General features: G+C 35.7%; 1 protein-coding gene across 1 annotated transcript; it reads right to left on the bottom strand.

The window, feature by feature from the left end:
• Positions 1–808: 808 nt before the first annotated feature.
• LOC307157838 (chymotrypsinogen A-like) lies at positions 809–8,624 on the bottom strand. The gene is made up of 6 exons (XM_079869787.1): positions 8,515–8,624; positions 3,868–3,888; positions 3,595–3,763; positions 2,935–3,203; positions 2,671–2,810; positions 809–1,509 (listed from the first exon to the last, which is right to left on the bottom strand). Exons 1-6 carry the CDS (start codon positions 8,567–8,569, stop codon positions 1,228–1,230), a joined length of 936 nt encoding a protein of 311 aa, XP_079725913.1. The 5' UTR covers positions 8,570–8,624; the 3' UTR covers positions 809–1,227.
• Positions 8,625–17,921: the final 9,297 nt, after the last annotated feature.

Genomic DNA, 17,921 nt, shown 5'->3' with positions numbered 1-17,921 from the left:
AATAGTAGGCTATAATGCTTTCAAGTAACGTTATGTCGGTTTTATTTTGACATTCTGAATAAAATTGCTGCCCTCAAATGTTAATCTGAACTAAAAATAGACCTTTGGTTATAACTACTACAATATTAGGCTACATTTCATTTTTTCCAAGGAGATGTATTGTTATGCTCATAAGAAGAGTCTATTATAGCTCCATCATTGCTCAAAGTAAAAAAAAAAAAAAAAAAAAAAAAAAAATCATACTTTATTATGTTAGTTTTAATAAAAATGAAAAAAAAATCTCTGCCATTTCTTCACAAGTTCTTTTAAATGTCACTTTGTATTTAAGAAACACGTGCCCTTTAGTCATTATTTGGGTAGCACACACATATTCTGAATGTCTTCGGCAGAATTCAAATGAGCCATTTTAATCTAGATTAATTCCAAGATTACAGTGAGATTAATCTAGATTAAAAAAATTTATATATGCCCACCACTACTATTAATATATTTAAAAAGTAATTTAGTAATTTATTTCTGTAATTTTCAGCAACATTACTCCAGTCTTCGGTGTCACATGATCCTTCAGAATCCATTCTAATATTGCTGATTTAATGCTCAAGATTTATTTTTATTTTTTATTATGTTGAACAGTTGTGCTACTTAATATATTTGTGTACACTACTGTTGAAAAGTATGGAGTCAGCAAGATATTTTTTGAGGACATTAAGTTCATTCAGCAAGGATGTAAATTGATTAAAAGTGATTGTAAAGGTTTTTTTTATTATGTTACAAAAGATTTTGAAGAGAGAGAGAATCTTCCCCATGTCAGTTCCTTCTTTTGTATTTATTCTGTTAAGACAGTGTGATTACAACATGGTAATTGATTACATTTTCCACTACCAGTATCCCTGATCACATTGCAGAGCTTCAGACCCTATTTCAGTTATGCATTGGTTATCAGACATATAAACATACAAATAACCAGTATTGTTATAAAACAAACAAGATCAGTTGATCTCAACTAGTTATGCAAATTTCAATTAGTTTAATTTCATTAGTTTATGCCCTTATAATGTCAATAGGATAGCTTTTCAATAATAGTACATTATTGAAAAGATAAAAAATAAATGACCAAAAATAACAGTATAACTGCTCTTTTCATCTCTGTGTGAGAGCATGAACAGCACAAAGAACCCTTTGATCCTCTTCATCAAAGAACCCTTAGAATTACTGTTCAAACTATCTTTAGGAAGAGAGATACTGGGAGAAGGTGAAAGGAATGATGGAGAATGTGAGAGAAATGGTAAATAAAAGGAGGTTGAGTGAACTGAATCCACTGGAGTTGAACACAACAAATCCAGGAGGGTTGCTGCCCATGTAAGATGTGATCCAGTTCTGGAACTGAGAAACTCTGGCGAACACACTGGGATATAAGGGGTCATCACATCGTTTTGCACCAAAACTCACAATGCCGGACTGAATCCACCGGGAGCTGTTCCTACTGACCAATGGACCTCCAGAGTCTCCCTGTATTCACAAACATTCAGCATTTATATTTCTGACAATATACAGTGAACAACTGTTACAGACACATGTATGCAACAGTGTAGCCGAAAGGTAAAAGTATGCCAGCCGTGTGTCCACCAAAGATTTTTTCAGCCCAAAATGTTAGACTTTGAGTAAAACCAAGTGTGCCGCACACATCCTGAAAAGTGAAGCCAAAACATTTTGATCGCCCCCTGGTTGCTGGCTGCAGTAGAGGTCCCTGTCCTCTCCATGTAAACGAATGGGACGTGAGCCAAACAAAAAAATCCAATATTTTCCCAAAGATGGTTTCTGTCATTTTAGGTAGTTCTTACCATGATGACGGATGTTCAAAAGTAAGTTTTTTGAACACGTTTGGTTTAATTTAGTTATTTCTGTCATTACAATTCTTGGAGAGATTGGCATTGTAGTGGATATGGCAATGTTAATGTATTTGGTCTTGCGGAATAGATCGGCTACACTGCTGCTACTGAGTACCGTGATTTGCTACTGCCAATACATTCACACACATTCCTGTGAACATGTAAGACATGCTGCTGCTGCACATCTAACATACATTAAATAAATGTTTTACCAGATAATTTACAGGCTGTACAGCCAATGCCAATTAAAGCTGTACACTTGCGCATTTTTTTCCATCCACTCTAGATTTATATTTTGGAGCAAAGTTGTGCAACAGCTGGAAGGAAGACTATTGCTGTACATTTGTAAAGACACTTTTTTTTACCCTTCACAGTTGCACAGGGTGATAAGAGAAATAGGAAATACAAGCCAATAAATGCATGCTGCTGCATAGGTAGATATGCATACATCTGCACATATGATTGAACATAGATAGGATGTGAGTTTTGATTGAGTAACTTGTAGATCTGTGCTGACTCGAGCTGCAAACTGTTTCAGAAGGTTCTAGAAGGTTTTGGGTGAACTATCCCTTATAATAGTCTGGGACTGCAACTCCATGCTTTTCTCTGCAGATCAGGTGTAGTAAGCAGTTGTAGTGTATTAATTCATGATCAGTGGAGTAAAGACTTTTAAGAGTTTAACTGAGCAACTAGGTTGGCAGTGTTAAGTGTGCAGGTGACCGAAAACTGGACAGTAGTTTTGTAAATTGCTTTAGATTAAAATGAATGACTGATGTCTTACCTGACATGAACTTTTCCCTGCCACATTTAAAAATCCAGCACAAATCATTTCGCTTGTGATGCCCCCTCCATAAGCTTTATTACAGGCACTGTTGTTGACAACTGGTAACATAATCTCCTGCAGAATGTCAGAAGCCTGGCCTTTGACACAGATCAGAGGATATATTTTGACAGCTTTTAAAAAACATTTCTAGGTAAATTGCTAGGTAAAAAGGGTTACAGTATTCTTTTTGTTCAGTTAATTGACAAACAAATATTCACTCACCTCCAGCCTGTAGCGTTCCCCATCCAGTCACCCAGCTCTCTGCACCTCCAGCAAATACACTACCAGCAGCCGCCAGACAGACTGGCTTAATGTAATCAGTGAAATTCACAGAAGAAGAGAGCTGGACCAGCGCTAAGTCGTTAGAAAACTTGGGATTGTTATAGTCAGGATGCTTGATAACTCGACTCGCTGTCCTGTATGTCTCATTAGGGTTTGAGCCCGATTGGCTCCGACGCCCGAAGTACATCATAATGTCAGACGCACCGTAGCTGTAAATATAGAAAGTCAACTTTAATCCCACAATTATCAATTTACAATTGTATCTTAGTGTGATAGTTCACACAAAAATGAAAATTACATTCTTCTTTCAGATGAATACAATAGGAGTTATATTAAAAAATGTCCTGGCTCTTCCAAGCTTTATAATGGCAGTGAATGGCCTAGCAAAAAACACTTGCGTCGCACATGGTGCTGCATTGCGCCGGGTGTATGATAGGGCCCAGTATACAGTATTTTTTTTTATATATAACTCCAATTGTATTCGTCTGAAAGAAGAATGTAATATACACCTAGGATGACTTGAGGGAGAGTAAATCATGGGATAATTTTCATTTTTTGGGTGAACTATCCCTTTAAGCTTAATTTAAGATGCCAACATACTCCTGGAAGCAGTGAGCTGCAGATAAAACCCAGTCTTTATTGATTAGACTCCCACCACAGAAATGGCTTTCAAAGAGTGTTTCATGAATGCTGACTTGCCACGGCCAAGACCCTTCCTTTGCATCCCCCCCTCCAACAATCTTATTGTTTAGGGGGGCTTGACCACATACTAATGAGAGAAAAAGTAATATGAGAATTCCTTAAAATGCCTCACAGACATAGAAGACACATTCTGCGTGGAACAAGAGTTTTATGGTCATTATGACAACTTACCATCTAACTGGCAGAGGGAACCTGTGTGGGTAGACAAAGACAAAGTAGACAGTCATTTGTACAGAGCTGATAAAGTGTTACTGTTAAACTCTAACATTAAACATCAGTGCCTGCATGCACCATTGGCATGAAAACAAGATAAAACCTTCACCTGAATAATGGTATTTACTTAGTTTTAATTTAGTTAAATTATTTTAGATTCATGAAAATGTCTGTTTTTCAGTGTTTTTCATGGGACCATTAATCGTGTACTTTAAATTGACTGGCACTTGCCTTTGCACACAAAACATGAAACCAGCTTCGGCTTCGCCCTGTCTTGTTATAATCAGCGTGTTCCTCAATCCGCAGCGGCTCCAAGCAGAGAGTACGTCAGAAAACAAAGGCCTGTGTGTGTGTGTGTGTGTGTGTGTGTGTGTGTGTGTGTTCATCTCAGCCTCATTGGTCTGTCATCAATGTCAGAATATTTGAAGTGACCAATCAAATCAAAGTAGGCGGACTTTATGTTGACAGAATTTTAGCAGCGTGATTCGACGCTTCAGTTTACGGTCAAGTGTGAGATAAGATGCAAGTAGCTCACAGCGTAAAAAAAAGCCCAAATGAAAATTTACAGATGATTTACAGAGAAAATTCCTCTGTTTTTGTGTGGGTCGGGATCCGTGTAAAGCAGAATGCATGAACTGCAAAGCTGGCACGTATGTGTCAGTGTCAAATAAAGGTGCTAAGCGACCTAGAAGCCCACATAAGGAAAGTAGCCTATAGGCTACAAGAGAACATCAGGAGGATTGAAATTGTTTTTTACTGAAATAGTGTAGTAGATTTTTTTTTTTTTTTTTTAACCAATGGCCATGAAAAGAAATAGTGTCATGTAAAAGGTGTTAAAAGCTAAACTATTTTTTTTAATATATTATTCTATTGTTGCGGGCCAAACGTTGAATGGAAAGGATGTATTAATTTATGTATTGTATATAAGTACAATAACATAGTTGCAAGGTTATGAATGCATATTAAAGTATTTTTTGAACCATTCATCCCCAAACACGCCCCCACCCCTTAACCACGCCCCCGTCCTCTTTTCTGAAAACTAAAATATGGTCACCCTAAAGTAAATATGCTTTAAAAACTTTTTTTTAAATGTGACTTGATTTTAGACATATAGCAATTTAAATCAATCTATTATAAAAGTATATAGCTATAAACTGTTAGCTAATTTTAGTTTTTAGTAATTAGTTGTAATTTTAAATACAATATTTATTATTGAAATATAAAAAATATTTCAATTATTATAAAATGCAGTATACTTACAATTGTAAAACAGTAATATAATATAAAGTCAAACGTTTGGACACTATTCATTTTTATTGTTATTATCACTATTTTAAAAGTATGGGATTTATAAAGAGACCAAAATTATAATATTAAACAAATCAAAACTACAGATGGTGCCCAACCAGAATGAGACTTTTACCGCCGCCGTTCCCGCGGCGGCAAAATTGGGATGTGTATTTGCTGCCTTTTACCGCTGAGTGGCGCTGTAATCACAGACTTTGAAAAGTGTCAGTTTATTCTCTTTAATGCCGTAATCTGCCGCGGCAGTAATCTGAGCTGAGGCCACAGATAAATTCAAGATAAATATTGTGGTTAAACGAATTCAAATTCATTTAATTTAAACAAAGTAGACACACGTTAACATTGTGTGCCCAGTTTTTCTATAATTTAGAAAGGTTATGTCAATAGGTTACTTGTCATTTACTTCGTGTTATTTTTAATGTGTTTGTAGATTTATTAACTGAAACATAACAGTGAAATAAATTAAAATAATTTACCGTAAAATTAAAACATTTTCAGGACTTGCAGTTACTAACCGATGTTAGTCGGTTTAAGCATTATTTGTTATATTCAGAATTAGGCTTACATGTTGTTATGATTATCAATTGAATTCTTTAATAAATAATCAACCACAATGCCTATTACTACTGCCGCAGCAAAAATAAACCAGTCGAATTTCAAAGTCGTTCGCGAAATTACTATAGGCTATACCGGGCAAGTGACAGGGCAAAACAGCAGCAACTGCGGCATTTTAAAAGGTAAGTTTCCTATCTGTTTATTTAAAAAAAAAAAAAAAAAAACTTTTTTCATTATTTGAACAAAAATGAGACTGATTGAATATGTTAAAATATAAACAAACAAAGCAGAGAATAAAACAAACTTTTAGGGAAAAAATATAGGCCTATTATGCTCAGAATTGGTTAACATTAACGAAAGCAAAATATGTAAAAATACATTTCAAACAAAATAAAACAAAACAAATTCGTGGCCGAGTGGTAGGCTATAACTTACGTTTCAAATCCCGAACAAACATGGGCTACTTTTTTATTATTAATTTGATTTGATAGTTCTAAAATATTGCTACACCATATTGTTTTTTTCTCCTATAGCCTATATTAAATATTTTATATTTATAAAATAAAATTACCATTCATTTCCATTTTACATTAGGGAAATTTTTTTTCCAACAGAATGGCTGAATTAACATCTGCATAATAATAATACATAAATAAATAAACAGCACAAGGTCTTGTAAAAACACTTCTTCTTTTTTTTGACACATAATTATTTTTATTTTTTTTACTTTTAAAACAGAGAAAATAGTAGACCTAGGCTATTCAGACGATATCTGTGGTCAATGCATTAACAATAGACTCTCGGAGCTTCAAACGATCTGAGATCGAATCTCAGTGTAGCCGACAGTGTTTATGTTTTTCCGTTCTTGATGCTTAAATATGCATCTGTTTATTAAAGTCAATCATCTTGTTTATTTTATCAATTGTACATTAACATAAATTTGCTACATTCCAGTTGAGCCGCTGCACGCTATGACATATCTGATGAAGGAAGACTGTCAGCCGATTGCACCAGAAAATGAAGATGATGAAGCTCGTCTTTAATCTGCTAAATTATGTTTTTTTTTGTGTGTGAATCATTCACGAGATTGAGATGACTGACAGTAATACCCGGCCATAGCAACGGTAGACATTTTCCAAAACAGATCGAACAAATCAGAAAAATATTTTCAATACAGTATTGCTTTCAGTTAAAAAATAAACAATGAAAATGTAAAAGAAAAAGAAAATTAATTAAGTTTGAAAACCCATCGCACATTTCAAGGTATGAATAAAGTGACGGGACAGTTTATTTATTTAAACAGGGTTGCATCGATTCGATAGAGTTTATTCCCTTTGTGATGCAAAATAAGAAACATTTTAAATTTATTGTCAAAGAAATTGCAGCTAAATTAAAAAAATAAAACGGTACAAAACGAAAAAAAGTTCAAAGCAACATAAATTAAGAACAGGCGTTTTTCTTTGCCTCTCTCGCGCTGGATATTTTTTTAGTAAGTTTGGTCTCCCTCACTGCGCGCGGCGGGTCTTTCTCGAAATTAAGCATTTCAGCGTAAAAAACACCATACAGCTGATAATACTGTATATGTCGCTGTGTGTCATCCACACAAATCACGAAAGAGACATTGCCTAATGTTCCAGTGTGTGTTCGCTCACACGAGCGAGAAGCGCTCTTCATTCAAATGAACGCGCCGCTGTGTTTGTCGAACACTAATTCAACATGCCAGAATAAAACCTGGCTTTGGAACAATGCATAGCGCCACTCGTCGTGGTCTACCCTACTGTGTGAATTCGTTACAAGGTTTCATTTAATTATTTTTTTTCCATCTATGTTGAATATGAAAAGTGAACAGCACGAGTAAGATAGGATGCATTAGGCTATATCGAGAGATGGATATGGAGTGGGTCAGACATGATTTTGACCACTTCATTAAGTTTTGTTTAGTAGAAAACCTTTCTTTAAAGTGAATTTCGTTTTCTATAAATTGTATCTTAATTTTAACCAATTTTTCATCAACCAATTGCCTGTATTTAATAAGTAAGAGAAGCAAATATAACAGACACTAATCATGGAGGCGCCCGTGAGGTCACTTGCATTGCACGTCAGCTGGAGCGCATCTCATCCTAACTTAACGAAACTCAGCGTATGCCTCACACAGACATGATAAATACATCAAATACACAAAGCTTGAAATATCTTCAAACGAAATAATTCAAAACGAAAAGAAAAGGCTACTCTCTGATAATCAGATTATGTCTTTATGTGCATTTATCTCTAGGTGCGTTCACTACAAATATGGCGATCGTCAACTTCATCTTTGCAGTCGACACTGTCAGAAAACACGTCTCCTTAGTTTTATTCTATTTTTTTGCAGTTCCTCCTTACTTGGTACTGCCTTCTTCTCTCCATCTGCTGCTGCTCCTGCTCTCAATAGCGGGAAATGTAGCGGACTTATGATATCTATAATGCGTGTGGTCAAAATGACCGCAATGGCCATTCTAGGTAGAAATAGTCAGAACTGTTTTGTGTTTTGTGATTTTAATAAAATAGCAGTGTCAGAATAAAATATACACATATTTAGGAAAAGTCAGAGTCCTACACCTACATTGATTTTTATTTTAACAAAGTTATTATACTGTAAAATTTAAAAACGGTCAAAATGACTGCCTTGGTAGTTCTAGTGTTAAACAATTTAATTAAACGCTTTATTAAACTTATATCTAAGTTATTTCATGTTGTAGATTTTACCTGCTATGTTGAGAAGTATTGTTCCGGCAATACACAAAGCTGTGTTAATCTTCATCCTTATCTTCTGGTCTGTGGTATTACTGCTGTTTCCTCAACTGTCAGGTTTAATGAGATGTCAAGTAAATACTGCCACATTTATCAGTGGTTCTCTGGCCCCACCCTCCATAACGTTTATCCATAAAGCTTATTCGGAGGATTTTCATTGGCGTTTGTTTTGGATGTGGGTGGGACATTTTTGAAAAATTATAAGAATTTACTGTCACATAACCGGTCAAACCAGATACTTTATGCAATAACTGCAGTTTCCAATAAGTGACATTATATCAGGAAATCTTCCCCCATTTAAAGGCAAGCAAGAGCAAAAAATGAATATAATGTGCTACTTTCTTGTCAGGACTTTAATTTGAAATTAAATGTTGATTAAAAATTGTTTGTTTAAAATAATAAGAAGTGTTGTATATTTATTTACTGGTTTCAAAGTGCAAGTTTTTGAAAACGGTCTCTGTGTAAACAACAAAAACGCAAAACTCTGAAGACGATGACGTCATGAACGTGTATTACGTGTTCAATAGTGTTTCGTTGCCATCGAATGGCCCTACAGCAGAATTTTCACTGATCCGTGTGAATGGGGATCGTTTTGACAATGGTGTCATCTGTAAGCAGAAAACTCAAAGGGAAAACTTAGTTTTAAGCATATCGTTGTCATGTAAACGTAACCCTATATCAGCTGCACTTCTGCAATCAAAACAACATATCAGTTAAGGCGGGCATACACTGTGCGATTTTCGTCCGATTTTGAGCCGAATTCTGACTCGTGCGACTTTTTCGGGTCGGGACGATTTTCAGCTTTGTCGTGCGTCGTTTGTCGTGCAGTGTTCGTGCTTTAAGTTCTGTAGTTCAAACTAGCTACAAATTACTGTTGCTTACCTCCAGTTCGTGTTGCAAAATGGATTAACCATTACCCACTTCTTCCAAGCCACCTGCGATGTAAACTTTCCCTCTTTTATTAATTTGTCAAACAATGTTTTTGAAATAAAGCTGTTTTTAATTTTCATTGATGAATTATTGCAGTGTTCGGACATATTATAGACTGTTAATAATTAATGAAATGTCTATAATTCATTGTAATCGACCTAAATGTTTTATATATATATATATATATATATATATAAATATGTTCTGTCTGAGTCTTGTTTTCAGTAGTCAAATGTCTTCCTTTGTTCTGTTTTCCCGCCACTCCTTTGTTTCTATGGTTACCGTCATTATCAGTTCAGTTGTATCACCTGTCCAGTCATCATCGTCATCAGTCTAAGTTAATCAGTGTTATTTGTTTTTTTATTTAAGTTCTGTCAGTCCTTGTCTGGTCTCCGCCGTATTAAGTGTGTGTACTGTGTACCTTCTGCCCGTCTTCTTGTGCCTGTATGTATTATATTGTTAATAAAAGTTAACACTGGAACTTTTGATTCTCCTTCGTTGTCTTCTGCCTGCACCACACCGTGACATACAGTAGATGCGTTTCCATTACCCTTCAAATTGCGATAATTGAAATTGCGAATTGAAAATACGCCCAATGGAAACACGTCGATTTCGCAAAAACTCCCATTTATCGCAAAAAAGTTTTTACGCTCGCATGAGGTGGTTTTTCAGGCAACTCGAAAAATAAATATTTCACAAAACTGCAATGGAAACTGTTTTTGCGCATTTACAGGTCACCTGACGTAGTTGACGCGGTATGTTTGGACTGAATACGAGACAGATCACTTTATTAAATTCATATAAGACAAAATAATTACAGGAATAATGGATTCTAAACCTCAAATAAATGCCACCATCAAGACCTCGAAGCATATATGAGGGAGAAACACCCAGAAGCACCTCATATGTGCCGCTCACAAGTATAATAAGGGTCGTTCCTTACCATTAATGCTTGGAAAACACATCTCCTTCAATTAATGATAATGTCTAGTGCAGTGGCTGGGATATAGTACATAAAGCTACCAATGTCCGTTGCCATGGTTTTTGGAATGATTTTACTTATCGCGAGAGGAAAAAATGAAGTTTTAGTCGCATAACATCGGTTAATGGAAACGCCGTTATTTCGCAATAGTTTTTTGCCGACAAAAACAATAATATTGTGAAATATTTTCACAATTTAAAATAATTGTTTTCTTTTTGAATATATTTTAAAATGCAATTTGTTTCTGTTGGTAAAGCTGAATTTTCAGCATCATTACTCCAGTCTTTAGTGTCACATGATCCTTCAGAAATCATTCTAATAATATGATTTGATGCCCAAGAAACACATTTATTATTATCAATGTTGAAAACAGTTGTGTACAATTTTTATTAAGAATAGAAAGTTAAAAAAAACAACATTTATCTGAAATATAAAGCTTTTGTAACATTATCAGTACCGTTCAAAGGTTTGGGGTCAGTAAGAGTTTTTAGACGAGATGTTCTTCCCTACAACTGATCGTGACCATAAGGCCTAGAGACTTCTCGGCTACTGCTCACTACTCAGATACACAGGCTGTTTCTCAATTCAAAGAATGCAAAGAATGTACTTGTGTTCTCGTTAAAACTGGTCTTGAAAGAAACGAACTCGAAAGGACGCGAGGACACAGAACACATCTTTGTGAGAACTGAGATTCAGTGGAAGGGAATGAGAAAAAACCAGGCTGATCGGTGCTTATCCAAGAGCTGATCCAAGATTGGTCTTGAGACACTCTGGTGTAAGCACCTGGGAAAATGGGTAGTGCACAGTCTTGACCGAAAAACTCTAGACTGAATCCACTGGGAGCCATTAATGACCATTGGACCTCCCTACATATATTAAATAAACTAAATGTTAATATCTCTCACAGTATACATAAGAAACTCTTAAGCACACAATAGGGCTTTTCACACTTTAAATAGTTACCCTGGGTCACTATCAAGACAAACCACATTCTTTACATGGCTGGGAATCCAGAGTGCAAAACTTTACTTGTCTATTACTGGAATTCTTTGTATTCTGAATATGAAATACCTAGTGCTGTGAACTGGACGTACTTTTTTCACATACTGTTTCTCACCCTGCTATATAGTAGGGAAGTATGCGATTTCGGATGCATCTGAAAACTCCTACGATTCCATGCTCAGTCAGGGGCATCAAGCTACTACTTTGTTATTATTATGAATAAGCGACCTCAAGTAGCGAAACGTAGATTGTGCCTTTAATTATAAATTTAACAATCTAATCTGTCAAATTCAAAAGCCCTAAAATAAATGTTAAATGTATGTTGCAATGTTTAGTTTGAAAATAAATGTAGTTTGGTTTCATGAATTTTTTTTTTAATCTTATTTAACCCACAATCATGATGAATCAAAACATGATTGCGTCTCACGCAGTGTTGGGAGTAAAGCATTACAAGCACTGGTGTAGTGCAGGGTATACGCAGGTATGCGGCGTATACCCACTTCTAAATCCCCTCTGATGTTCATCATATAGTAGCTAATCCAATCTCATGTGAATAAAAAAAAAAAAAACAGTCATTGCTGTACCCACCATTGAGGTCCCCGAGGTCTGGACTTCAGTAATTTTATTGAGTATAGGCTATATAATGAAAGTTGTGAAATAATTGCCTAATATTAACTCTAATTTGGTGCTGCAATGATTCACCCATTGCGACGATAGCTGACCTTCTCATCTGAGCTGCTTCAGCAAAATGTTTGAGACCGATCAAAGCAAGCGGGATTTATGTTCACAGAAGCGTGAGCCGAGCGCGAATCCCAACACGACGCTTCAGTTAATGATCATACAGTGCGAGATAAGATGCAAGTAGCTAAACAAAACAGATGTTTTTCGATAGAACTTTTAAATGACCTACAGAAATAATCAGTTTGATCAAAGACAGTGAAAACTATAAGCTCAACTGAACAATACAAGCACCCTATTAAATGTATTGCCATTATTATTGTATAAAAATATTTTTGTATAACGTTACTTTGCATGTGTTTGAATATTTCCCCAGTATCAGCACTAGGACTTTTCACTGTTTGTATCACTGCGCTTGTCTGTGTCTGCGCAACTTGCATCATTAAGCCAGAAGGTGGCGACAAGTGACTGTCTTTATGAGTTAGCAATTGAACCATTGATTAAATGAACCGATTCGTCCAAAAGCATTGATTAATTTAGGAAAGAAAAAGTAGCTGAAACTTATTTTTGATGCTCATACTCTGGACACAAAAGGATGGCAGTGGCGTTTGTTTGAAATGTAACATCTACAGTTGGTACTCAACCAGGGCCGGGTTTCCCGAAACCTTCTTAACGCTACGTCGTTCTTAAGTTACACCTTAAGCTGTACCTTATCGTTAATATGTGTTTCCCGAAACGTTCTTAGTTAAGTTCTTGATGCTTAAATAGGTAACTGTTTATTAATAATATAAAAATTACAGTAGACCATGTTTGTTGGGATTTGAACCTGTGTCATCTAAAATGATCGAAAGCTAAGTTCTACCACAAATTTACTCACGGAGAAATGCCCAAAAGAATGTTTCAACTCAACTCACACGATCGAGAAACGCTCTTCATTCGTCTCATTCCTCAATAGAATAGTAAATCAGCTTCAATGCACTAAATTTATTTTTGTTTGTTATAGTTTTTTGTTATTCATTTGTTTTTGTTTGTTTTTTGTTATCGCGCTGCTCCCCCAGGGAATACATTCCTAGATTATTTGGCTGGCCAATGACTACAGACCTTGCAAATTTCTCTGAGATTCCAAGTGTTTTCAAAAAGAAATCGTTGCATACTCAAATTTGCTTTCCCTGTGTGGTGAGTTGGTATTCAGTGGTGTTCTGCTGCTTTGACTCAGTATGAGCTGTCTGTCTTTTTTTACTGTCTTTAGTCACTGTGTGGTTGATGATGAACTCCTTCTGTCTTGTCACATCTCCCATTGCCCAGAACTGATCAAATATCAATTCCCTCACTGACTGAGGGAAATTGTGATTGCATTTGTCTGCACAGACTGCACAGGAAGCAGTCTTTTTCCCTGACCATTCGAGATGGAATATTCATATTTTTTTTAATTCACATAGCTTTGCCATGTTACACAGCCTGTTAGCCTGTAGGCTGTTGCCCACAGACATCTACAATATGAAATATAGGCAACATTGTTGTCGTCTCTATTTTTAACTTTTGATTCTATTTTTCTGTTCTAAAAAATTGTTCTATTCTGTTTACCATAGTTGTAGTATTTCATCCTTACTGTTAATTGACATTAACCCCACTTACATTTCAAAATGTGGCAATATCCCTTTGCGCCACCTGGCGGTCATTTCGTAAATGACTTGGAATGCGACTGGTCTATTTTTGCCGCAGTGGTTTTGCCGTGCCGGCTGGCGCGGCGGTAAAAGGCATTCTGGTTGATTACCTACTGTATGCAAAATAATCCTTGAATAATTTCTTATTAACCCTCTGGGGTCGGCAAACGCGCCGGCGCGTTTTGCTAATTTTTTTTCACATAGCAGCAAAATAGACACCCTTTATGGTCATACAGACTTAAGAAATATGAAAAAATAAACTGTTAAATGTCTGCTTTTTTATGTGTCCACTTACAAGCGAAACAAAACATTGTGCTTTTGTAAAATAAAGAAAATAAACAGGGCGTGCTTTCTGGCTCTCCATCACAGTGAACTTTTTTTTGGAGCACGTTTCTAAACTTAAACAAAACTCAGCGAATACTATTCACCCAGGCATGAGCAATATATCTTTATAATCATTTAATTGTCTGCTTTTAAATGATCTAATTCAAAACTAAAATAAATATTCTCTGTTTATGTAATCTGTATGAAAAGAGATAGATGTCAGTCATTCTCACTACAGCTCATTACAGCTCTTTATCTGCTAATGTGACCATGCCCACAGAGAGTGCCCGCTATTCAAATGCAAATGATCTGAGGCAATCCATGCAAACGTGTCAACGCCCACATCAGCTCCATAAAACACACCAAGTTTAATCAGATTAGTGTAGGGGAGCGCGGGGCACAACCTAACGTGGGGCTAGTTGTAACACACTTGTTTTAAATACTTCCACACGTGCTAGCGTGACGAAACTTGGTGTATTTATTAGTTGCCATATCAACACTATATAGAGAAAAAATTGCGCCAAATTTTTATTTTTTTTGGAAGATATCCATAGACATTCATTAAACCATAGCAAAAGTAAATTTCTTACTTAAGTTAATTTTGCATCTCTACTTTTTGTGTTTATTTAAAATGAGACAAATCTGATATTATTTTAATCTCCAATATGTTATTTAACAGTTGAGATAGTTCTTTAATGCTTCGCTAACCAGCAGAAGACACTAGCCGGGTTTAAATCCCAGTTGTGCAGGCGGGGCATGTTGTAACACTTCATTACAATGTGCCCCTATTAGAAATATGCTATTATATTCTATAGTTTTATTAATTTTATTGAGAAAACGTGAGAAAAAGGTGAATAAAGACTGAGAGTCAATGTTCAGAAATTACTAATTATTTATTTGTTTTGAACTATGTTGTATAGCTGTGTTTTCCTGTGTTCGTAGTCAAAACTTAAAAATGAGTTTATATTTAATTATTAAAAATTGCCATTATTTTATATGAATTTTTTTTAATTGTATTTTATTTAGAAAATATTTTAGTTTGTCTTGTATATTTTTTTTATTAGATCAGATAACATTTTAAGCTGTCATATGGTCATGTTACAATGTGCCCCTCGCATGTTACAATGTACCCCACCTATGGGGCATGTTGTCACATTTCACTTCCATTCTTTCGGGGTATATCCTGAAAAAGGTATATACTGTATTAATAAAACAAAACCACATAATTGTACTAGACATGTGGGAAATTAATGTGGGAAAAAATAAATACTCTGAAACATAAGTAGATTTACACAAACTGAGAAAGTCAAAAAGCGTTACTTTGTGCCCCGCTCTCCCCTACTTTATGTTGCAACGCTGTGAAGAATAATACTATCATAATAATAATACTGGAAAATTTACCTCAGAAGTGCTGGTTTATATTCATTTCGAGGAGCAATGTATCCAGCTGAGGATTGTGAATAGTAAGTGCTTTATTCTTAAGTGCTTTGTTCTAATCGTGCTTTGTTCTAAAAAATAAAGTCATCAACTAAGATGTTATTATAGTGTTTGTTCCAATACTATATTCCTACTAATGAATCCTTAACTTTGAAATACGTATGATAAAATGTATACTTTATTTTTTACAAAGAAAGATTACACTTGAAATATTGTTAAAATTGTAATTGTTGTAATTGTAACCTTTTTAATAAAATAGCAAAACATATTTATAAGGTAGATGTAAGCAAAATCTTATAAGGTCAATATAAGCCTTCTCTTTAAATTATTTGTATCGTTTTATTAGTGACAAATTTGGGGAGAGGATACATATTCCAAAACTTTCTGAAAATACAGTATGAGAATTAACTGCACAATTACTAGAAATGTTTACCTTGGATATTATATAATTTGCAAGCATACACAATTTGTGGAAAAAGACAAAAAAAAATTCAAGATGTTTCCAACTCTGAACCAATTATGTAGTGTGTGTGTATGTGTATATGTGGCAAAGCAGGGGAGCTATGGGGTGGGGCGGAGCGCTTACTATACACGCACTCAGTAAACTCAAATTGATATAATTTCCGACTACGCCACCTGGGGAATTTCACCCCAGGAATTAAACAACCTCTAAAGGCACGCACAGGTCCTAATCACCATTGGAGTCAGAGACATAAGTAATCGTACAAAAGTATTTTATTAGCAGTTAAAAGAGGCATTCATAGTTAAAAGAGACATTGACCAGCAATCACACTCATCTCAATTGTTAAGTTCAATCATTAGTGGCAAAGGAACCCAGGCTTACCAACAGGGGTAGTCTAAGAATATCACCCTTAATGAAAATCACTCGAATCACAGTGCACACACACTAGCACACACACAGCGACTAATGTCAGAGAAGACCACGATAGATATCCCAGATATAGCCAGATATCCCCGAAAAAACTCATCGGCAGAGAGCGCGGATGAACTTTAGACTACGTAAAGCATACAGATTAGTACCCGCTCGATTGAAGCAACCCATAGGAATCTCATTACACAAACGTTGTTGTACATGCTTTCCTTACCGTATCAAATGTCCACATTTAATTCTCCAGCAGGCAACACACCAGTAAACAGCACAGCCAGTGGTTAAGAAGCTTCAACACATGTCAACACTGCACTCCAGGCACAAGCAGCAGGGCGCGTAGATGACGTCATGGCCCCGGAAAGTGATGCACACCACTGGACTGGCAGCCTGTGCTCTTATATACCCATGGTCCCAGCCCATTGACCAAACCTCAGATTACAAAATTAGGAGGGGTAATAGCCCATCCTGCCATATATATATATATATATATATATATATATATATAATTTTATTTATTTATTTATTTATTTATTTATTTTTTGCATTCTGCCTTGTGGCTCAGTGACACACCTGAATGAAAGGCTCATTATGCAGGTCATTGTCTTCTCAGGTGTGAATCAGAGCATTATTCATGATCGTTCACGCCCCCTTTTGCCTTTTTTTGCTAAAAGATTCTCCCCTACCTCTAATATTGTACTTAATTTTTTCAAGTTTTAAAAAAAAGGCCAAATCTTTGAGCCAAACTGAAATAGAAGGGGGTTGTGGGGAGGTCCAAGATAACAGTATTATGCGCCTAGCGAGGAGAGATGCAAAAGCTACGGCATCGGCCTGTCTACGGCTTAAAGTCTGACGCTGAGATGGAACACCAAAGGTTGCAATCAAAGGGCAAACCGCTAACTTGACCCCTAGGACATCAGAAACTATTTTAAAGAAAGAATTCCAAAAGTTTTGTAACTTGGCACACAATACAAACATATGGCTAAGGTTACATGGTGAAAGTTTACATTTATCACACAAATCTGAAACATTGGGATACATTTTAGAAAGTTTTGTCTTCGAGAGATGAGCTCTATGAATAGTTTTAAATTGTATAAAACTAAGCCTAGCACACTAAGTGGTAGTACGTACATTGTCTAATACTCTACTCCAGTAGTCATCTTCAAACTCTAAGTCATGTTCCTCTTCCCAAGCCCTGATAGTTTTGATGTTGTAAGCATTATCCTTTGACAAGATAATTGCATATATCTTTGAGATAGTCCCACCCATATGAGGATTCAGTTTAAAAGCCTCTTCCCATGTAGACTTTGTAGGCAAAGAGGGAAACCCAGAGAACAGGGTGCCTAATTTGAAAATAACGAAATAGGTGAGAAGGAAGCAGATTAAATGATGAAGGTAATTCAGAAAAACTTGCAAACACATCATTAATGAAAAGATCTTCAAAGCATTTCAGACCTCT

The sequence above is a fragment of the Squalius cephalus genome, assembly GCF_949319135.1.
Source record: "Squalius cephalus genome assembly, chromosome: 4".
Lineage (NCBI taxonomy): Eukaryota > Metazoa > Chordata > Actinopteri > Cypriniformes > Leuciscidae > Squalius > Squalius cephalus.
This window is presented reverse-complemented; position numbering and strand designations above follow the sequence as displayed.